General features: G+C 44.4%; 1 protein-coding gene across 1 annotated transcript in view; it reads right to left on the bottom strand.

Annotated features, from left to right (window-relative positions):
• LOC126190735 (cytochrome P450 6k1-like) overlaps positions 1–26,823 on the bottom strand; it is an 82,613-nt gene that overhangs the window by 19,198 nt on the left and 36,592 nt on the right. The window contains exons 4-5 of the mRNA XM_049931225.1: positions 19,258–19,520; positions 4,087–4,277 (exon numbers count right to left, since the gene is read on the bottom strand). Coding sequence (XP_049787182.1) covers positions 4,087–4,277; positions 19,258–19,520 — 454 coding nt within the window. The remainder of the gene's footprint in view (positions 1–4,086; positions 4,278–19,257; positions 19,521–26,823) is intronic.

The following is a 26,823-nucleotide window of genomic DNA, read 5'->3' on the forward strand; positions in this document are numbered from 1 at the left end:
TTTCGGTGGCGGACTTACCAAGTTTAACACAAAATTTGATAGCGTACCATTGCTCTACGGAATGATCCATTGTGCCGTGTTACATAAACTCAAAACGGGGTTGACGGAAACGCACGTGCTGACTCTGTGGCAGGTCGCAGCCGAATGAGACAAAGAGCGTTTTGAAGCTGATACCCCCCTCCACTTTGCCCAGCCGGTTACAACACGCTGTGGTGTACCGATGTGTCACAAAAAATTGGTCGCATTACTTATGGAACGCACTCTGTATTTAATCAGTGATTGCCAGAATTGAACCATCTACTTTTGTACTAATTCCTTCTCTTTCCTAATGGTTCTTTTACATGTAACATTCCCTGTAGTTTAGCTGGGTACGTGATGAGCTACGCTGGGCGTAGAAGCCCAGGCCAGTGAGTTGGTGTCCGGCAGAGCCCCTCTGGGAATTGCGGATCGCGTTTCGGAGGAAAGAGCGAGGTTATGAGATGAAGTGACCACCTCTGGCAGGTGGTGCACGGTGGACCAGCCGTAGACACCAGGGAATCGCGTCTTGCAGCTGTATGCATAATGCGCCCTGCGCAGTATGGAGTCCAGGTCCGCCATATTCGTATAAAACAGGGTGACGAACACGTGCACTGAAGCATAATCTTTGTTTCCAACATACACTCATGAGCCAAAACATTATGACCACAGCCCACCGCGAGGTTGAATGCCTCCTGGTGGTGTTGCAAGAACGTGATGCAGTAAGGAAAGAATGTAGGCGGAAGAAAGGCGAACGGGCAGTAATTATAGCGAAGATACGGGCCGCAAATGCGGAAATCCACTCACATAAGCAGTTTTGACAAAGGGCACATTGTCGTGGCCCGGCGACTGGAAACGAGAATCTCTGAAAATCTGGTTGCCTTTTGGCGTACTACTGTCGTGAGAACCTATGGAAAGCGGATCAATGTTGGTGAAATATCCAGCAGGAGGACCACGCCTCCGCACAAAAAGTACGAAGCCGGAGGATCTACCAGTACGTAATCCAGGATGGGCAGCGACATGCGACAGATCTGAGGAAAGAGTGCAACGGTGGTACAGGCACAAGCGGCTCGGAGCGCACTGTTCAAGGGCCATTGTTGAACATGGAACTCCACATCACCGGATCCCAACGTGTTCCTGCGCCGATTCAGCGACGTCGTCAGTTAGGACTGCAGCGGGCACAGCATTACCGAGTTTTCACAGTGGATCGATATAAACGTGTCGCCTGTCGAATGAATCGCATTTCTTGTTACGCCAAGTCGGTGGTTGGGTACTTAACCCGTCATCATCCGGGCGAGTGGCTGCATGAAACATGCAGTGTACCGCAGATGCAGGTTGATGAGTGCAGAATTATGCTACGGGGTATACTGATTTGGGCTTCCATGCGATCTGTGGTGGTAAATCGAAGACATCATGACAGGAGTGAACTATGTGGGCATTATTGCGGACCACCTGCGTCGCTTCATGCTTGAAGTCTCCCCCTACAGCGTTGACATCTTCCACCAGGATAACTGTCCGTGTTGCGAGGTCAGAATAGTGCTACAGTGGTTTGAGGGCCATTATAGTGAACTCAACATTGATGTATTGGCCCACAAATGTTCCTGATTTGTAGCCATTGGAACAGAGAGCGAGTGCCAGCCGCGTACCCGTGAACAACCGTCACTGTAATTTGCGACAATTGCTTGACTTTTTTTGTAGACATCTGGTGCCACATACTTCTGAAATCCTGTCGAGGACTTGTAGAATCCATACGAAGTAGAATCGCTGCTGTATTGTGTTTGCATAGCGGGCCAACGCGCTTTTAAACAGGTGGTCATAATGTTTTGGCTCGTAGGTATACATTTCAAAGGAACTTTGTTTTGTGCCGAAAGTCCTCTTCCGTGTACAGTGTGCAGGTGAAGTCAGTAACAGGCAGTGATCAAGCCGATCCGTGAGAAGTGACGGAGCAGCATTTTGGAGAGAAAGTCTTTTCTCTTTGTAAGGTGATGGAACGAGTTCCTGGGACCAAATTATGTGGAGTGAACAACCTCTTGTGTAATAAGTTGTAAGAGGTCTCCACACTGGTCACTCTTGAAAAATAGCAAAAAAAAAAAAGGGAAGCTGGGACACCAGTTTGCGAGGAATGCCCATCTGGAGATGAGCATATTAGCTGGACTACAGGGTGTGGCAAATAAAAGGTCCAAAGAGGAAAGGAAAAATAGTAGTAACCTGACTATAGCAGATGTTGAAAATGACCACCATTCATCTCTTGGTGCTTTTGGGTCCTGGTCAGCAAGTTGCTGAAGACACATGGAAGCTGGGCTGTTGTAATTGCTGGAATCTCATTTCAAATGTGCTGCTGCAGTTCTTGAAGACTACGAGGGTTGTCGCAATGCACCTAAGACTTGAGTGGCTCCCCACACAGAGTAATCGCACACTGACAGATGAGGTGACCTGGGTGGTCAGCTAGGGCCGCGGCCAGACTAACCTCACCTAACAAACTCTGTCAGGAATGAAGACCGTGTAAATGTGCTCCAAGGTTCGGCCGGCTGTATGGGCAGTTTCTCCGTCCTATTGGAAGTAACTGTAGGTCTTTTCCTCCTCTGTTAATGCTGGCACAAATGGTTATAAAATGTTGGCAATGTAACGCGCCGAAGTCAGCATCTGATGAAAGAAGATGGGACCAATAATGCGGCGTGCAGGCACTGCACGCCAAACCCCGACCTTCTGTCATGCAATGGTGTTTTGTGGAAGTTATGCAGATTCTCCGCTGCCCGGAATCTGTGGTTGTGTGAGTTGACATAACCAATCAGTGCAACAAGGCTTCATCAGACATAAAGAAAAGATCCATGTCCAAGCTATTCACTGTTGTCTCCGTGAACAGCCACTCAAAAACCTGGAGGCACTAAGGAGAATGTGCTGGTTTTAATGCCGTGCGGGATTAACCGAGCGGTCTCAAGCGCTGCAGTCATGGACCGTGCGGCTGGTCCCGCCGGAGCTTCGAGTCCTTCGGGCATGGGTGTGTGTCTTTGTGCTTAGGATAATTTAGGTTAAGTAGTGTGTAAGCTTAGGAACTGATGACCTTAGCAGTTAAGTCCCATAAGATTTCACACACATTTGAACATTTTTTTGAACATCCCAACTTTTCATCTGTGATTCAGGCTGGCAACTGGAAGCGGGGACCTTTACCTTTTGCGGGAGAATGTTCTACAGACTGCGATACCCAGACAGAATTCACGACCTCCCATCACAGATTTACTTCTGCCATTTCTCCGGAATCTTCTTTCGTGCAGCAGTGCTAGTAGCTCAAAGTATGCTGGAAAACGTATTTGGGAGGTCAGAAAGAGCTATCGGCGGGAGTAGTTCTGTGAGGGGGGGGGGGGAGGTTAGGAGGTTAGGAGGTTAGGGTGGTCGTGACTCTCGCGTGCTTAACTCAGGCGGTAGATCACTCTGCCACAAAAAAGAAAAAGGTTTTTGGTTCGTGTCTCAGTCTGGCATTTAGTTTTAATCTGCAAGGAAGTTCCTTCGCATCAAAGTGGAAATTGATTCTAGATTAACGCCTATGCAGTGACTGAGCCGTTTCTCCACAGTATCCTTTTTTCCAGGAGTGCTAGTCCTGCTAGGTATGCAGGGGAACTCGTGTGAAGTTAGGATGGTAGAGGATCCACACAGCAGTGTGTGAGAAAGCAACATGCCATGGAGTGCCTAGTAACAGTTCCGCACAACCGCTGTACATACGGTCACAGCTGTATCAGATAAGAAGTTCACGTGTTAGCTGGAAAAGAAGCAGCCAATATGCCTATTTTGTCACCATGTCAGCAAACATAACACAATAAGATGTACTAGTGCAACTGTTGAACTGGAAACACACACGGCATGATGAAATTGACACAGGTCCTCCTTTTTAAGACACTCATGACGCGTGTGTGTTTCCGGTTCAGTAGATAAGTGAGCAAAGGCATAGCATTCCATCTCAAATAGGATCGTGCTTACTTACGCACGTTTGTGCTGAAACCGATCTCCGAGTTTTAACTATTATTATTAATAATATTGTTAAGTGTGTGACATTTTCTCATATAACTGAAAACTCACTGCTGACGTCTGTGGTGCCATTCAGTTCACCAGCATCCCCCTTGTCAACGTCAACGTATCCTTTGTTTTTCAGCTGAATGAGAAGTTCCAAAAAGTCTTTTCTGCTTACGTTTTTCTCCTCTCTATAATTTACCGTCTCCCGAACCATCCGTCTGAAATACTGACTAATAGCTGCCGCTCCACCTTTCAACCTACAAGAGAAAAATAATTATTAATTAACATAGTGATGATTTTGAAGACATATTCACCTTTTGCAAGGCGAAACAATGGATGAAGCTATTTAGCTATTCTGTCTTAAGCTGAAGTAATATATTATGTGACACAAAAACAAAAGCAATTAGTCAAATTTTGTACATTGTCTGCCAAAGAGTGAAAGACCCAGAGGACATCAGATGTCTATGAAACATCGGTCTTGTACTCACCATCGGTGTGGAGTTCAGTTATTAGAATTGCAATTCTCTGTGACATGTAGAACGGCCACCAGAATGAATTAGTGTGGTTTGTGCTTAGTGTTGCTACCAGACCCTGCAGAGTATACGGAGGGGGGCGTGAGCAGCGTCAGATAGTGAGTGCTCATAGTGCAGGACACGGGGGTGCCACGTGGTCGTGTGAGACGGCGTAATCGGCATGTGACACACTTTGAAAGGGGTCTCATTGTTATTTATTTATTTATTTATTTATTGTCCCGTGGGACCAAATTAAGGAGAAGTCTCCATGGTCATGGAACGAGTCAATACATGAAATTATAACACGATAGTAGAAACAGATAAAATGAAATACAAGAAACGTATTCAGGCGACAATTCGTAAGTTTAAATAAAGAAAATCAACAATGTAACACTGGAATTTGCTTAATTTTTCAGCTCTTCCTGGAGCTCCTCGACAGAATAGAAGGAGCGAGCCATGAGAAAACTCTTCAGTTTAGACTTAAAAGCGTTTGGGCTACTGCTAAGATTTTTGAGTTCTTGTGGTAGCTTATTGAAAATGGATGCAGCAGAATAGTGCACTCCTTTCTGCACAAGAGTCAAGGAAGTGCATTCCACATGCAGATTTGATTTCTGCCTAGTATTAACTGAGTGAAAGCTGCTAACTCTTGGGAATAGCTAATATTGCTAACAACAAACGACATTAGGGAAAATATATACTGTGAGGGCAATGTCAGAATTCCCAGACTATTGAATAGGGGTCGACAAGACGTTCTCGAACTTACACCACATATAGCTCAAACAGCCCGTGTTTGAGCCAAAATACCCTTTTTGAATCAGAAGAATTAACCCAAAAAATAATACCATATGACATAAGCGTATGAAAATATGCGACGTAGACTACTTTTCGTGTTGAACTGTCACTTATTTCAGATACTCTTCTAATGGTAAATAAAGCAGTATTTAGTTTCTGAAAAAGATCCTGAACATGGGCTTTCCACAACAGCTTACTATCTATCCGAACGCCTAGGAACTTGAACTGTTCCGTCTCGCTTATAATATGCCCATTCTGTCTGATCAAAATATCAGTTCTTGTTGAATTGTGAGTTAGAAACTGTAAAAACTGAGTCTTACTGTGATTTAGCATCAAATTATTCCCCACAAGCCACGAACTTATTTCATGAACTACATTATTTGATAATGTTTCAATATTACACACAAGATCCTTCGCTACCAAGCTGGTGTCATCAGCAAACAGAAGTATTTTTGAATCACCTGTAATACTAGAAGGCATATCATTTATATAAATAAGAAAGAGCAGTGGCCCCAGCACCGACCCTTGGGGAACGCCCCATTTAACAGTGCCCCATTGGGACTGAACATCACTGCCACTCTCAATATTGCGGAGAATTACCTTCTGCTTTCTGTTCTTAAAGAGGCGAACCAATTGTAAGCTACTCCCCTTACTCCATAATGGTCCAACTTCTGCAGTAATATCTTGTGGTCAACACAGTGAAAAGCCTTCGTTAAATGAAAGAAAACACCTAGCGTTCGCAACCTTTTATTTAATCCATCCAAAACCTCACAGAGAATAGAGAATATAGCATTTTCAGTTGTTAAACCATTTCTAAAACCAAACTGTACATTTGACAGCAAATTATTTGAATTTAAGTGCTCCAGTAACCTTGTATATACAACCTTCTCGATAACTCGAGCAAACACTGATGGCATAGAAATAGGTCTATAATTGTAAACATTATCCCTGTCTCCCTTTTTATAAAGTGGCTTCACTACCGACTACTTTAATCGTGGGTTTCCGTTTGGCTGGTTTATCGAATCGTGCAGTATCCATATTTGTGGCGAATTCCAGTGTGATAGTGGCCTGATGTTCGACTGCATGCTAAAGCGAGACCAATCGTACTCCTCATCAAGTTTCTAATGGACCACGTCTCACCACCACAATGGAGGACCGCTGTATTGTGCACCTAAACAACGTAATCCTTCGCATCTGCGCCTGCCACCTGAGAACAAGTAAAGAACTCTAACGTCGATCAGTTGTAGAATTTTGCAACACGTATTGTGTTCGAGTATAATGGCTTTTCTGGAGACTAGAAATCTACTCAGTAGGAATCAGCATGGGTTTCGAAAAAGACGGTCATGTGAAACCCAGCTCGCGCTATTCGTCCACGAGACTCAGAGGGCCATAGACACGGGTTCACAGGTAGATGCCGTGTTTCTTGACTTCCGCAAGGCGTTCGATACAGTTCCCCCTCAGTCGTTTAATGAACAAAGTAAGAGCATATGGACTATCAGACCAATTGTGTGATTGGATTGAGGAGTTCCTAGATAACAGGACGCAGCATGTCATTCTCAATGGAGAGAAGTGTTCCGAAGTAAGAGTGATTTTAGGTGTGCCGCAGGGGAGTGTCATAGGACCGTTGCTATTCACAATATACATAAATGACCTGGTGGATGACATCGGAAGTTCACTGAGGCTTTTTGCAGATGATGCTGTGGTGTATCGAGAGGTTGTAACAATGGAAAATTGTACTGAGATACAGGAGGATCTGCAGCGAATTGACGCATGGTGCAGGGAATGGCAATTGAATCTCAATGTAGACAAGTGTAATGTGCTGCGAATACACAGAAAGATAGATCCTTTATCATTTAGCTACAAAATAGCAGGTCAGCAACTGGAAGCAGTTAATACCATAAATTATCTGGGAGTACGCATTAGGAGTGATTTAAAATGGAATGATCGTATAATGTTGATCGTCGGTAAAGCAGACTGAGATTCATTGGAAGAATCCTAAGGAAATGCAATCCGAAAACAAAGGAAGTAGGTTACAGTACGCTTGTTCGCCCACTGCTTGAATACTGCTCAGCAGTGTGGGATCCGTACCAGATAGGGTTGATAGGGGATATAGAGAGGATCCAACGGAGGGCGGCGCGCTTCGTTACGGGATCGTTTGGTAATCGCGAAAGCGTTAGGGAGATGATAGATAAACTCCAGTGGAAGACTCTGCAGGAGAGACGCTCAGTAGCTCGGTACGGGCTTTTGTCAAAGTTTCGAGAACGTACCTTCACCGAAGAGTCACCTCCTACGTATATCTCGCGAAGAGACCATGAGGATAAAATCAGAGAGATTAGAGCCAACACAGAGGCATACCGACAATCCTTCTTTCCACGAACAATACGAGACTGGAATAGAAGGGAGAACCGATAGAGGTACTCAAGGTACCCTCCGCCACACACCGTCAGGTGGCTTGCGGAGTATGGATGTAGATGTAGATGTAGACTGCCAGCGACATTCTTTGGCATCCCGTACTGTTTGTAGCAGACCAGCAGCATGCGGCCCGGGGAATGACGGTTCTACGCATAGGCTGCCGTTAACACTATCGGGTGCGTTAGGAGTGGTGCCATGACAGGGAAATGTGGACGGCTGGTGGATGACGTCGAACTGTGTCCAGCGATGAGTCTTCGTTATGCACTGCTGTGGATGACCATTGTCGGCGGACATGGTGACGAGAGGTCTCACAGTTCCAATGATTTCGAGAGACAGCGTTGTTTCCTCTGGCGTTGTGGTGTGGGCAGCCATCGGCTATGGTATCAGGGCACGGCTTGTAGTGACTGTGAGACTTTTGACGGCACAAGGTACGTCACAGACGTTCTCCGTCCTCGCGTGTTAACTCTAATACGACAGTATCCCGCTGGCGTTTTTCAACAAGGCAATGCTCGTCAATACACGGCGTGAGTCTCTGTGAACTATCAGCAAGGTGTTGAGGCACTCTTGTAGCAAGCAAGATACCCAGATTTTTCCCCTATATAACTTACGTGGAACCAGATCGGACGTTAAATGACAAGTAGTTCACTTTGAGAAGATTTATCAGCCCACGGTTTGTAAACATTGCTTCATCTGTAAACAACTTCTTGCATCGAAGCTCCGCATTTCCTTGCAGTTTTTGTGAATTCCATTTGGAGAATAATAATTTTGAAAGTCACTGCTATTGAACCGTTGATGGAGCAATATGTGGAAAGGGTGAAATGCGTTGGGATCTAGTATGGCAAAACATTCCTTTTCTTGATGCCACTCTCACTTTCAAGTTGCCTCTTAGTGACATATACGAGGGTAATCCCAAAAGTAAGGTCTCCTATTTTTTTTGAGTACATAGACCCGTTTATATCTACAATGGTTTACATTAGTTTATACCTTGAACATTTAGCTATTATTAGACATAATCACCATTTCTGTCGATGCATTTTTGTAGCTGCTGTGGCAGTTTTTGTATGCCCATGTCATACCAGCTCGCCATAATATAATTGTTGTCTGGTACAGACTATCGACATACGCAAAGATGCACACTCTTTCACAGAGTTTCACACACAAATTGCCTCGTAATTGTGACTTACTTAGTTTCGTAATCAAATAAAGATCTTTCACACAAATATGTCGAACGAAATATTGTACAAGTTTTGCATCCTTATTATGCAGACATGGAAACTCTATCTCACCAAAGCAATGTAGACGCAGTTTTAATGTAAAATAATTGCCACTAGAACAGGAGTTACCTTGCAGGTCAATCAGTTATGCACATGCACAGGTCGCATTAAATTGAAAGGGCAAACGGTGTCAATTCAGAAAGAAGTTACCTTGCAGTGTTTTACTGTGGCCAGTGTGCAGTCAAGTCCACTTAAAATGCGAAGTGTGCACACCATTCCGGATGTTCTAATTTCCGTTCCTGTGCTCCTTTTTCCTTCATCAATTCAACAACACCGAGTCTTAAATCGAAAAATCGTTCCAGGTATTCCCCTTGAACTAACCGACATACTTTACAGTAATAGTCAATAATCGTGGTTGACTTCCATTGAAAATTGTTGCATCTGACAATGGAATAAATGGTGCGACCTCAGGAGTTTTACTCTTCGTACCGCCAATTTCTTCAAGTGCTCCTTGCCTGCAAAATTATCACAAAGTACTTCTTGATGTACAAAACAGTGAATCCCGCCTGTCGATAGTTGTAATTTTTAGCTTTGTCATTGTCATCTAAATATTGAAATTCTCTCTGCATGGTACTGAAGTGTCGTTTTATAGGAAATAAGCAGTACCCATCGGTTACGCGAACTGAGAGTGCTCACGCCTCTCTTCTGTCGTTCCCATTCATTATAAAGCATTGTGATGATGGATCGCTAGATTACCTCTTTTTGCACAAACAGCCCACTGGACTTGTGAACATTCTTATACCAGAAAGAAATAGCGAAGGATAAACAACGCTGACAAAACGATTCTGCCGAACTCACAGAGTTGCACCGACCGAAAAGTGCTGCACCGCAATGATAAATGAAAAGCAGCCCTACTTCGGGTACTTCCGAAAAGGACCGAGCAAAACCGAGTGACAGGCCGGCCTTTGGCACACCCGCAGCCCGCACAAACTGCACGCGTGAAGTTTAGCATGCCGTGTCTGGCCCTGATTTAAACCAAGACTCGCAAGACTCAGATCACCTGAACACTGTAACCTTCAACCACTCTCTGACAGCTGTTACATTCAACTTTCTACAACTCGTCCTGACTGAGCACACGCATACACACACACACACACACACACACACACACACACACACACACACACACACGCACACACACACAGAAACAGAGATATGAAGAGAGCGTAAATCAACAGACGTTAGTTTCCGGCATGTACACTACTGGCCATTAAAATTGCTACACCACGAAGATGACGTGCTACAGACGTGGAATTTAACCGACAGGAAGAAGATGCTGTCATATGCAAATGATTAGCTTTTCAGAGCATTCACACAAGGTTGGCGCCGGTGGCGACACCCAGAACGTGCTGACATGAGGAAAGTTTCCACCCGATTTCTCATACACAAACAACAGTTGACTGGCGTTGCCTGGTGAACCGTTGTTGTGATGCCTCGTGTAAGGAGGAGAAATGCGTACCATCACGTTTCCGACTTTGATAAATGTCGGATTGTAGCCTATCGCGATTGCGGTTTAACGTATCGCGACATTGCTGCTCGCGTTGGTCGAGATCCAATGACTGTTAGCAGAATATGGAATCGGTGGGTTCAGGAGGGTAATACGGAACGGCGTGCTGGATCCCAACGGCCTCGTATCACTAGCAGTCGAGATGACAGGCACCTTATCCGCATGACTGTAACGGATCGTGCAGCCACGTCTTGATCCCTGAGTCAACAGATGGGGATGTTTGCAAGACAACAACCATCTGCACGAACAGTTCGACAACATTTGCAGCAGCATGGACTATCAGCTCGGAGACCGTGGCTGCGGTTACCCTTGACGCTGCATCACAGACAGGAGCGCCTGTGGTGGTGTACTCAACGACGAACCTGGGTGCACGAGTGGCAAAACGTAATTTTTTCGGATGAATCCATGTTCTGTTTACAGCATCGTGATGGTCGCATCCGTGTTTGGCGGCATCGCGGTGAACGCACATTGGAAGCGTGTATTCGTCATCGCCATACTGGCGTATCACGCGGTGTGATGGTATGGTGTGCCATTAGTTACACGTCTCGGTCAGCTCTTGTTCGCATTGACGGCACTTTGAACAGTGGACGTTACATTTCAGATGTGTTACGACCCGTGGCTCTACCCTTCATTCGATCCCTGCGAAACCCCACATTTCAGCAGGATAATGCACGACCGCATGTAGCAGGTCCTATACTGGATACAGAAAATGTTCGACTGCTGCCCTGGCCAGCACTTTCTCCAGATCTCTCACCAATTGAAAACGTCTGGTCAATGGTGACCGAGCAACTGTCTCGTCACAATACGCCAGTCACTACTCTTGATGAACTGTGGTATCGTGTTGAAGCTGCATGGGCAGCTGTACCTGTACACGCCATCTAAGCTCTGTTTGACTCAATGCCCAGGCGTATCAAGGCCGTTATTACGGCCAGAGGTGGTTGTTCTGGGTAATGATTTCTCAGGATCTATGCACCCAAACTGCGTGAAAATGTAATCACATGTCAGTTCTAGTATAATAAATTTGTCCAATGAACACCCGTTTATCATGTGGATTTCTTCTTGGTGTAGCAATTTTAATGGCCAGTAGTGTACTTTAAATCACACTTGCCAGTAAAATATCTGCAGCTAGTGACAGAAGAATAACTGTGCTGCACAACAGTCAGCGCAAGGAACATGAAAATTGTGAAGAAAAAAGTTCGTAACTTGTAAACGTGTTTATGTTTCATATCTAAATTTATAGAGCGACCTCCAGCATGTCTCCAGATGAGAGGACACGCAGATGACAGCGAAAGACGCGAATGACAGTAAGGGATGACTCATTTACGTAAAAAACTAAGCCGTGAAGTATCTATACTACACAAATATCGCACACGAATACAAAACTATATCATTCTAGATGCCTGAAAGTGAAGGCGAAATGCATCTGGAAAAAATAAAATAGACTGGAGCAAGAAACAGGCGTTTTTTATGTGCAAAACGAATATTTATGAGCTATCTGAGGATGATGGCCAGGAAAACAAACTTGTCATTGAAATCAGAAGTGGATTTGGAAGAAGGAAGAGGGCTTCAGAATGAGATTCTCAGTCTGCACCGGAGTGTGCGCTGATATGAAACTTCCTGGCAGATTAAAACTGTGTGTCGGACCGAGACTCGAACTCGGGACCTTTGCCTTTCGCGGGCAAGTGCTCCACCAACTGAACTACCCAAGCACAACTGACGCCCCGTCCTCACAGCTTTACTTCTGCCAGTACCTCGTCTCCTACCTTCCTAACTTTACAGAAGCTCTCCTGCGAACCTTGCAAAACTAGCACTCCTGAAAGAAAGGATATTGCGGAGACATGGCCTAGCCACAGCGTGGGGATGTTTCCAGAATGAGATTTTCACTCTGCTGCGGAGTGTGCGCTGATCTGAAACTTCCTGGCAGATTAAAACTGAGTGCCGGATCGAGACTCGAACTCGGGACCTTTGCCTTTCGCGGGCAAGTGCAAGACGTCTTGTCTGTGAAACACCAGGCAATGGGCGGGTCTACACGATATTCAATCACTGATGATCCCCCAAGGGAGCCTACAGGCTATAGGAAATGTGCTCGCGGACATGCATTAGTGCAGCGCCGGCCACGGCGTGCCAAACTTCACGCGTGAAGCGTGTGCGGGCTGCGGGTTCAGCGAGGCTCGGCCTGTGACTCGGATTTGCTCGGTCGTTCTCGGAAGTATCCGGAACATCGAGGACATTTCATTTAGCACTGCGGTGCGGCATTTTGCGGTCAGCACAACTCTCTGATTTCGGCAGAAACGTGGTGTCAATGCTGTTTACCCTTCGCTATTTCTTCGTGGTTTAAGGACGTACACAGGTCAAGTGGCTGTTTGTGCAAAAACAGCTAGTCTAGCGGTCCATCACGACAATCCTTTGAAAATGAATGGAAATGACAGAAGAGAGGGATGAACATTCTAAGTTTGCATGGACAATGGGTACTGTATATTTGCTATAAAACGAAATACAGAAAGAATTAGTTGGTGATGAAAGGGCTATCTATTACAACGGTCGACAGACGAGATTCGTTGTTCTGTTCATGAACAAGGACTTTGTGCTAAATTTGCAGGCATGGAGCACTTGAAGAAATTAGCGGTAGTAAAATTCCTGAAGTGGCACTCATTATTCAATTGTCAGATGCAACAGTTTTCAATGAAATTAATGAAGGCTGTGGAGACTTCATATGTTACTATAGAGTATGTAAATTAAGTCAAGGGGCATGCCTGAAACGATTTTTCGATTTAAAACTCGTTATTGGTGTCCTTATGAAGGAAAAGAGATTGCAGAAACGAATATTTGAACATCCGGAATGAATTGGAAAATTCACGTGTTAATTAGAGTAGACTGCAGACTGCCCACAGTAATACATTTCAAGGTAATATCCATCTGAAATTACACTGAAATGAACACCATTAGCTCTTTACAGGCGTTGACATACGTCAACGGGGACAGATGAAAATGTGTGTCCCGACCGGGACTCCAACCCGGGATCTCCGTCTTACATTACAGACGCTCTATCCATCTGAGCCACCGAACACACAGAGGATAGCGCGACTGCAGGGATTTATCTCTAGCACGCATCCCGCGAAATCCACATTCTCAACGTATTGTCCCGCACTACATTCGTAGTGCCCCTGCCCATTATACTCATTACTCGCGGCGCGTTGCCGATTCCCGTAAGAGTTCGGGCACTGTTTGTGCATTCGCACAGAAGAAGAAGATGGTCAAGCGGCCGGTGAGCCTTAACTATATATATACTAAGATGGTATCTGTCCTTTCGTACATGTCCGAAAGGACAGATACTGTGGTGTCACCGCCAGACACCACACTTGCTAGGTGGTAGCCTTTAAATCGGCCGCGGTCCGTTAGTATACGTCGGACCCGCGTGTCGCCACTGTCAGTGACTGCAGACCGAGCGCCGCCACACGGCAGGTCTAGAGAGACTTCCTAGCACTCGCCCCAGTTGTACAGCCGACTTTGCTAGCGATGGTTCACTGACAAATTACGCTCTCATTTGTCGAGACGATAGTTAGCATAGCCTTCAGCTACGTCATTTGCTACGACCTAGCAAGGCGCCATTATCATTTGCTATTTATCTTGTGATGCATGTACCGTCAGACCGATGTTCACCAATTATGAATTAAAGTTAAGTATTCCAGAAGCTACGTACCTTTTTAACTAGACTCAACTCCTATAACTGTTCCAGACCTCATGCCAGCCTGCGTGAGCTTAAACGCGTGCATTTCGGCTACCAATCATAGTGGCTTGGCTGTCTTGCCAAGTCACAACAGATACCATCTTAGTATAAATATCCATCTGATTTGATTGGTATGCATTTAAAAAGAAAATCGCATGTTCGGAGGGGCACATTCTGAGGCAGGCAATCCAGTCTCGGAAGTTACTGACGTTAAAGAAAACGCGGGATTCGAAGAATTCTTTTAGCCTTGAAAGAATTTCAGGCTTCTGAGAATTTTTAGTATATTGCAGCCCCTTCAGCGACTGTGAAAGACCAATATTTTGAAGGATCAGCCTCAGTTGCGCATACTTTCTGGCTTCTACCAGGTTCCGGCTAAATTAATCTAGCCTTCTTCAGAAGCATAAAATTACTATAACATGCCAGAGTAAGGCGCAGTCAACATATAGTACTTGACTGAAGTCCAGTCCCAGCATCACTTCACCGCGCGGTCGGTTGGCAGCGGCGACTACGTTGGCGCTGACCGTTGCTCGCGGAACTGCACTGAGCACACAGCAACTCGTGCGCGTGCGGATGCAGAGAGTCAAGGCTGTACGTCACTGGCTGTCTGTATATCACATTTTGGGGCCTGATAACCGTAATTGTAAGCAAACTAAGCATTCTGTAGATGAAGTCCCTATGTGTATTAACCATACGCAAATTGCATTAAATGGTAGGAAATTTGCTTGGTTGGGTGTACAAAGTTTAAGGATAACCTTTACGACTTTAAGCACATATAATCATCGTGTAAAGTATCCCCACCCCACATACCTAATAGCGAGCAACTTACTTGTCTCACTTATTTAAAACCTCAATCATTAACTACAGTTTAATTGGGGTGTAACTGGGCGTACAACGCCCCTGTCATCACACTTAACTAGTACTGACCGACATAGGTCAAGTGTACTAACATACACTCCTGGAAATTGAAATAAGAACACCGTGAATTCATTGTCCCAGGAAGGGGAAACTTCATTGACACATTCCTGGGGTCAGATACATCACATGATCACACCGACAGAACCACAGGCACATAGACACAGGCAACAGAGCATGCACAATGTCGGCACTAGTACAGTGTATATCCACCTTTCGCAGCAATGCAGGCTGCTATTCTCCCATGGAGACGATCGTAGAGATGCTGGATGTAGTCCTGTGGAACGGCTTGCCATGCCATTTCCACCTGGCGCCTCAGTTGGACCAGCGTTCGTGCTGGACGTGCAGACCGCGTGAGACGACGCTTCATCCAGTCCCAAACATGCTCAATGGGGGACAGATCCGGAGATCTTGCTGGCCAGGGTAGTTGACTTACACCTTCTAGAGCACGTTGGGTGGCACGGGATACATGCGGACGTGCATTGTCCTGTTGGAACAGCAAGTTCCCTTGCCGGTCTAGGAATAGTAGAACGATGGGTTCGATGACGGTTTGGATGTACCGTGCACTATTCAGTGTCCCCTCGACGATCACCAGTGGTGTACGGCCAGTGTAGGAGATCGCTCGCCACACCATGATGCCGGGTGTTGGCCCTGTGTGCCTCGGTCGTATGCAGTCCTGATTGTGGCGCTCACCTGCACGGCGCCAAACACGCATACGACCATCATTGGCACCAAGGCAGAAGCGACTCTCATCGCTGAAGACGACACGTCTCCATTCGTCCCTCCATTCACGCCTGTCGCGACACCACTGGAGGCGGGCTGCACGATGTTGGGGCGTGAGCGGAAGACGACCTAACGGTGTGTGGGACCGTAGCCCAGCTTCATGGAGACGGTTGCGAATGGTCCTCGCCGATACCCCAGGAGCAACAGTGTCCCTAATTTGCTGGGAAGTGGCGGTGCGGTCCCCTACGGCACTGCGTAGGATCCTACGGTCTTGGCGTGCATCCGTGCGTCGCTGCGGTCCGGTCCCAGGTCGACGGGCACGTGCACCTTCCGCCGACCACTGGCGACAACATCGATGTACTGTGGAGACCTCACGCCCCACGTGTTGAGCAATTCGGCGGTACGTTCACCTGGCCTCCCGCATGCCCACTATACGCCCTCGCTCAAAGTCCGTCAACTGCACATACGGTTCACGTCCACGCTGTCGCGGCATGCTACCAGTGTTAAAGACTGCGATGGAGCTCCGTATGCCACGGCAAACTGGCTGACACTGACGGCGGCGGTGCACAAATGCTGCGCAGCTAGCGCCATTCGACGGCCAACACCGCGGTTCCTGGTGTGTCCGCTGTGCCGTGCGTGTGATCATTGCTTGTACAGCCCTCTCGCAGTGTCCGGAGCAAGTATGGTGGGTCTGACACACCGGTGTCAATGTGTTCTTTTTTCCATTTCCAGGAGTGTATAATCTACAATGTACCTTTGACGGAAATATTCTTCCACAGGTAACAATGTAAGTAAGGCGACATGGCGCGTAACGTTATAGTATCATAGAAAGGAGAAGTATTTAAAGGAGCTAAGTTTTACTTACTGTGTTGCATAATTGTTAAATTCAACTATAATGGCGTCCAAACTCTCGTGAAAGAGTAGTGGGCCGAATTTAAATTTCAAGAGAAGCGCGATGCTTGATGTCTGAACGTGGTATGCGGCAACCTGTTACATCGACCACCACATTTCTCTCCAAGGTACATTGTAGATTATATGTTAGTACACTTGACCTATGTCGGTCAATAGCACATAAGCGTGATGACGGAGATGTTGTACCCTCCGCCACACTCTAATTAATATGCGTGACCTATGTCGGTCAGTACTAGTTAAGTGTGATTACAGGGACGTTGTACGCCAAGTTACACCCCAATTAAATTGTAGTTAATGATTGAAGTTTTAAACAAGTGAGACAAGTAAGGTGCTCGCTATTAGGCATGTTTAGTAGGGATACTTTACACGATAATCATATGTGCTTAAAGTCGTAAAGGTTATCCTTAAACTTTGTACACCCAACCAAGCAAATTTCCTACCATTTAATGCAATCTGCGTACGGTTAATACACATAGGGACTTCATCTACAGAATGCTTAGTTTGCTTACAATTACGGTTATCAGGCCCCAAAACGTGATATACAGACAGCCAATGACGTACAGCCTTGACTCTGCGTATGCGCATGCGCACGAGTTGCTGTGTGCTCAGTGCAATTCCGCGAGCAACGGTCAGCGCCAACGTAGTCGCCGCTGCCAACCGACCGCGCGGTGAAGTGATGCCGGGACTGGACTTCAGTCAAGTAGTTTTAATTGAACATGGTATCACGGTACTGTATGTTGACCGTGCCTTACTCTGGCATGTTATAGTAATTTTATGCTTCTGAAGAAGGCTAGATTAATTTAGCCGGAACCTGGTAGAAACCAGAAAATATGCGCAACTGAGGCTCATCCTTCAAAATATTTATTTCAGGGATAGTTTCCTAAACGTTTCGAGGACACTGCCAGTATTACATCTGTTTTCGAGCTGCTTTCGAGACCGCCGGCCGATCCAGCTGAAAGCGCCCCTATGCATGTGAAGATGTAACTGTTTGATCTGCAAGGTAATTCCTGTTTTACAGACAAATACCTTTAGCATTAAAACTGCCTGGGGCGTCAACGTCGGTTTCCTCAGGTAGAGTTTCCACGTCTCCATAATGAGGCTCCAAAAGTGATAACAATATTTCGACGAAAATTCGTGCACGGAACTCGTTTTTTCGATTATTAAACTATATAGGTCACGATCAGATGGCAACTTTAGTGTGAAACACTGTGAAATTGTTGAATAATACTGGAAATTTGTTTTATTTTTTTATCTGTGCTGTTGAGAAATGTGATCCCCATCGCACCCTCCTCAGATTTAGTTATAAGTTGGCACAGTGGATAGGCCTTGAAAAACTGAATATAGATCAATCGAGAAAACAGGAAGAAGTTGTGTGGAACTATGAAAAAATAAGCAAAATATACAAACTGAATAGCTCATGCGAAAGATAGGCAACATCAAGGATTGTGTGAACTCAGGAGCGCCGTGGTCCCGTGGTTAGCGTGAGCAGCTGCGGAACGGAAGGTCCTTGGTTCAAGTCTTCCCTAGAGTGAAAAGTTTATTTTCTTTATTTTTGCAAAGTTATGATCTGTCCGTTCGTTCACTGACGTCTCTGTTCACTGTAATAAGTTTAGTGTCTGTGTTTTGCGACCGCACCGCAAAACCGTGCGATTAGTAGACGAAAGGACGTGCCTCTCCAATGGGAACCGAAAACATTTGATCGCAGGGTCGTAGGTCAACCGATTCATCCACGAGAAAACACGTCTGATATATTCTATACGACACTGGTGACGGCATGTGCGTCACATGACAGGAATATGTTGTCGACCCACCTAACTTGGCGAATGGGTAAAAAGATTCTTCTACCTTGCCCGATTTAGGTTTTCTTGTGGATGTGATAACCACTCCCAAAAAAGTGATGAAAACATAAGAGTTTGTCATGTAAACCGAAAATAAAAAATTAAAATTTTCACTCGAGGGAACACTTGGACCAAGGACCTCACGTTCCGCAGCTGCTCACGCTAACCACGGGACCACGGCGCTCCTCAACCCACATTTTCCTTGATGTTGCCTATCTTTCACATGGACTACTCAGTTTGTATATTTTGCTTATTTTTTCATAGTTCCACGCAACTTCTTCCTGTTTTCTCGATTGATCTGTGTTCAGTTTTTCAAGGCCTATCCACTGCGCCAACTTATAACTAAATCTGAGGGGGGTGCGATGGGGAGGTTCCCTTGTCAGTTTCTTCCTTTTCCTCCTCCACACAGTCAGACAGCGTAGTGTGGCGGTGTGGGAAATGTGCCGTCGGGGGCACACGCCGAGACGCGGTTCTTGAGCCGAATTCTTGGCCACCCCTTCAATAATGGAAGGAGACGGCGAGGAGATAACAGTCGGTTGTACCCCTCCTTACGCTTTTTTTACTGTCAGAATAATGTCGTAACGATGTGGTTACTGTTTAATGAGGTCACCTGTGTAGAAACACCAACCTTAGGAGGTTCATTATCTCCGGGTTGAGGAAGCTCATGATGACGGACAAGTAGCCGGGCACGGAGGGCTCGAACACTTTGCGGCCCCACTGGCGGAACTCGTTGTCGGGCTGGCGCTGGCTGTCGACCTCGATGCCGAAGGCGACGGAGGCGATGATGTCTGTGGTGAAGCGCGCCGCCAGCTCGCGGATCTCCACCTCCTCGGCGCGCGCCGCCGGCGCCTCCAGCGCCCCCACCATCTGCTCGCCGCAGACCTGCAGCGTCTGTCCGCACCGACCAGAGAGTGTTCAGCAGTCGAACTGCTCTTCCCGCCGACGCACTTACTAGTTACAAAAGTTAAAATCTACTGGGCTGTTGGGCCGCTTCATATTTCCTCTAGAATAATCGACGTTTCGACCCCTCTGCTAGGATCTTCTCCAGTATCTTCTGGTATCCACTATTGCTATAGTTCAATTCTTTTATCTTGAAGGTTCGCGCATGCCCGCCCAGACGCGGGAGATTGCTGCGGTGCCAGTTGTACGCGCCAAGAGAAGCAGCGCCGTAGTATATAGTCACAGTCGTTAGACTGTGGTATAGTTCGCAAACTTACGTTTAGGGGGGAGCGCGCAGTTTATGAAGTAAAGCCACCATGGCCGCATTAAGGGGCTTCGGAAAGACTCAAAATCAGAAAAGTTCAATTTTTACTTTTTTGCGTTTTCTGAATCTGCAGAGTATTACCTTTTAATAGATATATAATTTATTCAATTCCGAAGACTACAACTATTTTTAATTTTTTTTGAAATGTGTTCTACATGGGCCTGACCCACTGTGGCGCTGTTAAACTGCTGTCAAATGGTCTTATTATTAACGTCCGTGTTCATCAGGTACATTTTAGTGATGTGAGATAAAGTATGTGTTGTGGCTAACCTATTTTCAGAGACTTAGCAGCACCTGAACTGTTGAAAAAGTGTATTCACGGAAAAACTCAAAACCCCAATGAAAGTGTAAATAGTGTATTTGTTGGAATAGAAACACTTAACTTTCGTGTGTATGATGCTGTTGCGACTTTCAATGATGGCAACATTGTAAGGTGCAAGGTATTTAGAAATATGGGAATGAAGATAGGTTCTAACATGTTACGAGCGATGCTTGCTTTAGACAAGGAACGCCTTCGGGCTGCAGACAGGGCTGTAAAGAGTCTAGAAATACAAGCAAGAGTAAACAGCAGCAGGAACAAGAGGAAGCTGGAGGAGGAGTTTGCAGAGGATGGAGATAATCCATCCTATGGACCTGGAATGCACTAAAAAGTTAATCCAATCTTTGTCGCTCGATTCCGAAAACTTTTATTTTCTCATACTAATTACATGTTTTCTAAGGATCTTCCAAACATATTTGTTTCAAACTTTCAATAAATGTTACACAGTACCTTCTGCATAATTTAACACAGCCTTTTTCCAAAAAACTATATATTTTTGAATATATAAATAAAAAATTGCAAAAAAATGTTGTGAATTTTTATTACAATTGAAAAAAAATCATCTTTAATAACTGAACTAAAATTTTGTAAAATCCCTGTGTTAAGTTGTAACCCATATTCCAATAAATAATCTGTAAAAAGTTCAACTTCCTACCTCAAATACTTTGTGAGAAAAGATGTAATTTATAAGCGTTATTTTAACATTGCAAGTATAGGGCGTTCCGGAGCCCCTTAAGCCTTTCACTGCTACAGAGACGTGCTGCCCGCATTCCGCGCTGTGCGCGATTTTGTCATCACTGCACTGCTCGCCTGTGTAGACACATGGTGTATCGACTGCTTTGACACACTTTATCATTCGATTTCACAAAAACTATTTGGCCTAAAAATTTGATTTTTACACATCTTCTTGACTGATATCTTTCCCCCATAAATGACTTAATTTTGTTTTGATGTTCAAAGCAGTTACTGTGCAGCATTAGATGTAGTAAACCATTACACGAAAGTTTGAATAGTTTGCAGAGGTAAAAGTCCATAGCGTATACTATCCGTATGGTCGATTTTAGTTGCCACTAGAAATTTCTAAAAATTACATTCAAATGAATAAAATTCGTGAAGTAAGACACTTCGATATTGTTTTTAAATAAAGAAAATATTAAGTACCGAACAAGGTTTGAACTCAGAACCTTTCGCTTAGGAGCCATATACTTTAACCATTACGCTAACGCAACTTTTTTTAAAAAATATTTTCCCTCGCTTTCGTTCGTTGTATTGCTCAGGGCGGATTCGTTGTTGATCGATTAGCTCGGTTTTTTTGTTACAGGGGGCAGCTAACTCTCCGACCGAACACGCTGAGCTATCGTGCCGGCAACGCAGCTCGTCACTCAATAGACCTCCCGGCGGAGGACTTTAAAATATCACTCAAAATACCGACAATCACTGTTGGTATGACTATGAATTATTCACGTTTCGACGAAGTACAATAGGAAATAAACAATTACCGCTATTCTTTATTGCGAAAAAGCGGTTAGTGAGAATGATACAAACACCTTTCCTTGCTATCGCCTGAATTAGGAGGCTTATTGCTTATTTAGTTTAATTAATTAGTAGAATATGAAGCAATTGGTATAAAGAATGCTTTTTCCAAACTTTCTATAAAAGAAAGTCTGCTATCAAGACATTGCTTTTGTTCAATTACTTTATTTATGACTGAACGTTTCTAAAACTGAAGACACTCGTCCGTGCTCTGCACTGCAGTCGAGCTCTGGCAACGTCGTTCTCTGTTCATTGGCTGACTGTGTTTTGTGACGTCAGATGCGCAGAACGAACCTAAACTCGGCCGCCGAAGTAAATGACGCGCACTTTAGAACACTGCCAGAGACCAGTGTCGCGTTCTCTTATAAAGGGAAGTTTCACCGCTGGAGGTAGAAAGCGACACCGGTCTCTGACAGTATTCCAGCAATAGTGGATACCGGAAGACACTGAAGAATATCTTGAAGTGTTAGTCACTTAAATATGTTACCTAGACAAACGTGTTCCCGAAATTTCATTACTTTGCATTAATTATTCTTGATGTTGCGACTTTTTCTCGTCAATGCAGTTAGATTTGAAGTCGTGGAGTGCTTGTCTCAGGAACGCGTCAAACGTATGTTATTTTGTTTTTTTTAACATATTTTGCTAAAATTTTATTTTTTTACAAAATCTTTCATGCCTAGACCAGTTTTACATAAAGAAATTAAAATTATGTGCTTTATGAAAATGCGGACTAGGAACTAAAATTTTTGTAACAACTTAATAAATTTTAATAAACTAACTAATGACCGCTTTCTCCATTCCTGACGATCTCAGGCATTACTAGATATATTTTGCGTTTATTTCTGCTGTATTTGGATGTTACGGTATCCTGTTTGGCTACGGCGATCTTGGGGTCACTAACGACGCTGGTCATGACGTTCGCTGTTTACTTACAAGGGAACCTCCCCATCGCACCCCCCTCAGATTTAGTTATAAGTTGGCACAGTGGATAGGCCTTGAAAAACTGAACACAGATCAATCGAGAAAACAGGAAGAAGTTGCGTGGAACTATGAAAAAATTAGCAAAATATACAAACTGAGTAGTCCATGTGCAAGATATGCAACATCAACGATAATATAATCTCAGTAGCGCCGTGGTCCCGTGGTTAGCGTGAGCAAATGTGGAACGAGAGGTCCTTGGTTCAAGTCTTCCCTCAAGTGAAAAGTTTACTTTCTTTATTTTCGCAAAGTTATGATCTGTCCGTTCGTTCATTGATGTCTCTGTTCAGTGTAACAAGTTTAGTGTCTGTGTTTTGCGACCGCACCGCAAAACCGTGCGGTAAGGAGACGAAAGGACGTGCCTCTCCAATGGCAACCGAAAACATTTGATCACAAGGTCATAGGTCAAGCGATGTTTTCACAGGAAAACACGTCTGGTATATTCTATATGACATTGGTGACGGCATATGCGCAACATTACAGGAATATGTTGTCGACCCACCTAACTTGTACACTTGGCGAATGGGTAGAAAGATCCTTCTACCTTGCCCGATTTAGGTTTTCTTGTGGATGTGATAATCACTCCCAAAAAAGTGATGAAAACATAAGAGTTTGTCTTATAAACTGAAAATAAAAAATTAAACCTTTCACTCGAGGGAAGACTTGAGCCAAGGACCTCTCGATCCGCATCTGCTCACGCTAACCACGGGACCACGGCGCTACTGAGATTAGATTATCCTTGATGTTGCATATCTTTCACATGGACTACTCAGTTTGTATATTTTGCTTATTTATTCATAATTCCACACAACTTCTTCCTGTTTTCTCGATTGATCTGCGTTCAGTTTTTCAAGGCCTATCCACTGTGCCAACTTATACCTAAATCTGAGGGGGGTGCGATGGGGAGGTTCCCTTGTTAAGACTGTTTGTCGCTGAGACGCTGCAGCGGCACTGTTTATCGCTCCGCACCAGGTCTAATATGTTATCACAACCATACACGCTTCGTCTGGACTCCTGAACTATTTGCCCAAAATAATTATCGCATAAAGCAATTTCTGACGATGTTTTATACCTGCCGTCGAATTTAAACACGTATTTTCGCCAACATCGAGATTAGATTGAAGTCACCACAATCATATTAACAGAATGTTCCGTCCGTTCTTGGTAGAACAACATTATAATAAATGAAAAGCACCAGTTTGCTTTTGTTCTACAATATTACTTTTATTGGCTCAAATGGCTCTGAGCACTATGGGACCTAACTGCTGTGGTCATCAGTCCCCTCGAACTTAGAACTACTTAAACCTAACTAACCTAAGGGCATCACACACATCCATGCCCGAGGCAGGATTCGAACCTGCGGCTGTAGCGGTCGCGCGGCTCCAGACTGTAGCGCCTAGAACCACTCGGCCGGCTTACTTTTATCGTTAACCGGTTTTTGGCTTACAATCTTAAGACATTTACTGAGCATTATCACCAAAGAAGTTAAATGTTAGCAGACAACATTGGAAAAGAAGTAACACATCTAGACTGAAGTAGAAACATACAGTTAACATTTTTGCAATGAAAAAGGAAAAACTGAACAGTACATAAATAACAATGGAGTAGACAGGAAAACACTTAGCACAAAACAAGAATAGCATGCCTACATAACACTTACTATTAATAAACAAAACTAATAAAATAAAATAAAATTAGTACTAGACAAGGCTGCATCAGGAGGTATGAAACATGGAGAGTGATATACAACCAATTAAAAGAAGAGACAGTTATCAATGTAAATACAGAATACATAAGGAACTTAAGCAATATCAATAAAATAAACAGAAATAAATAAATGCAGGAAAATGGGGTGTTTGAGGGAACCTACAGTTTGAGAGTGTGGTGGTACTGCATTTTAACATTAACATTATAATGAAAGCAGTGGCTGTGTAACCACAATCTGTATTTGTATGATTCGGGTTTCTGTTCGATATGATACTCAAATTTTCTTGAGTGTAGCAGTAAATGTAACAGCTTAGTCGGAGGATCGGTAAAAGGAACTAATTATTAATATAATTTGGCTGTCATATATAACCTCTACCGATACTAGCTCACAGCAGGTAGCCTATCTACTTCAGTTTGAAGGAAAGTTTCTACTTCAGTTTAAATTTCAGTTATATACCATACCTAGTGAAAGGTTCACGTACACATATTTCTGATTTGAGAAAAGTACAGTTTTTAGGGCATGGAAATGAATAAGTTGACGGAGAGTACATAATTTCAACAAGTTATTCACTAAAGGATAGTATTTTGGATCATCCATGCACGAAGTCAATAACTATTTAACGGAAAGGAAATTTTTAACCTGTTTGTATAACTAGTTCGTAACACTGACTATAACCTAACAATATATTCATACACTGCTGAAAATTACTATCAAGCATCAGTTTGAGTTTGAGAATATTATCAAAATAAAGAAAGATTTTGGCAGAAAATTGGTCTCTCCTACATGACAGTGAATATAAGAGGGTGTGATGAAAAGTAATGTCTCCGAATTTTTTATGTGAAAACTCTTAACACTTTTTAAATGAAACAAACCTTATTAACACTGTACATCTTTATTCTTCATGTCTGTGTATTTATTTCTCAACATAGTCACCCTGGCGACGAATACACTTGTCGTACAGAGAGAAGAGTTTGTTGGTACCGCCACTGTAGAATGTCTGACTTCGTTGACGGAGCCACAACTTCACCTCCGCTTGCCCAGCTTCGTCACTATCAAAACGAAGTCCTTAAGTTTTGGAGACAGATGGAAATCAGATGGGGCCAAGTCGGTACTGTACGGACGGTGATCGAAAGCAGTGAACACAAGGCGTCGGGTTGTTGCAGATGTGGCCTGCCGTTGTCATGCTGAAGGAGGGCGGGCTCCACGTGTGGGCGAACTCTTTGTATTCGAAACTCGGTTACAGCACACTGTTTCTCACGCACCGACACAGTTACGTAATACGCGCGTAATACACGCTACAATTCGGAACACTCTAGCGGCAGAGGGTTGAAGCTTGCATCTGCGAAGCGAGAAAGCCGACCCACTAAACTGCATGACACACGATGTCCCAGCCGACATTGAGAACAGAATAAAAAAATTCGGAGGCATTACTTTTCAGCATGCCCTCGTAGCTTTGACGCATGGCGTGAGAATGCACTTTTAAATCCTTTTTAAAATGATGAAGGACACCACATTTTCCTTTTTGGCTGCCACGGTTTTATTTTGGTATTGAAATTTTTCGTTCGCGCCGTTATGTAAGCTAATTAACTGGTGTCATGTTACGGCAGAGGACTAAGTTATAAGCAATGGTAACCTTTGCGTGTTAATTACACTCAGTTTACAAAAATGGAAGCGACAAAAGTAACCTCTTTTTCTAAATGAGATCACTGTTTTAAAATGGTTTATTATCTACCACTACAATATAAAATTAAAAATGAGAATTTCCAGTTTCGGTTACAGGGACCATCTTCAGGTAGGAAGGCTGCTGCAGCTGCTACTTAATTTTTCTCAAAACGGTCTCCAAAGAGATGCCACTGGACTTGCCGACCGTAAAGCATCTGTCTGGATGTACCAACGGACATGCAGAGGTGTAAAATATCTCTTCCGAGATATCATCTGAACATCGGACGGCCACAAACAAGATTCAGTAGAAGCTGCAGCAGCTTTCCGATCGGAAGATGGCTACTGATGCCTGAAACTGGAAAGTTTTGCTCGAGAGTGCCATAAAATGATTGTTTGTGAAGAGAATTTCATCTGTTACCGACATTGCCATCAAGACTGATATCTCTTTCTTTCCTAAATAAAATTCTTTCAGAATTCTCGCATAGGAATACGAGTAACGCCGCGCAGACTTAGGCGTGTTGTCACGGTCCGCGCGGCTACCCCCGTCAGAGGTTCGAGTCCTCCCTCGGGAGCCGGCGCGGTGGCCGAGCGGTTCTAGGCGCTTCAGTCCGGAACTGCGTGACTGCTACGGTCGCAGGTTCGAATCCTACCTCGGGCATGGATGTGTGTGATGTCCTTAGGTTAGTTAAGTTTAAGTCGTTCTAAGTTCTAGGGGACTGATGACCTGAGA

Source organism: Schistocerca cancellata, chromosome 6, assembly GCF_023864275.1.
Source record: "Schistocerca cancellata isolate TAMUIC-IGC-003103 chromosome 6, iqSchCanc2.1, whole genome shotgun sequence".
Taxonomy (NCBI): Eukaryota; Metazoa; Arthropoda; class Insecta; order Orthoptera; family Acrididae; genus Schistocerca; species Schistocerca cancellata.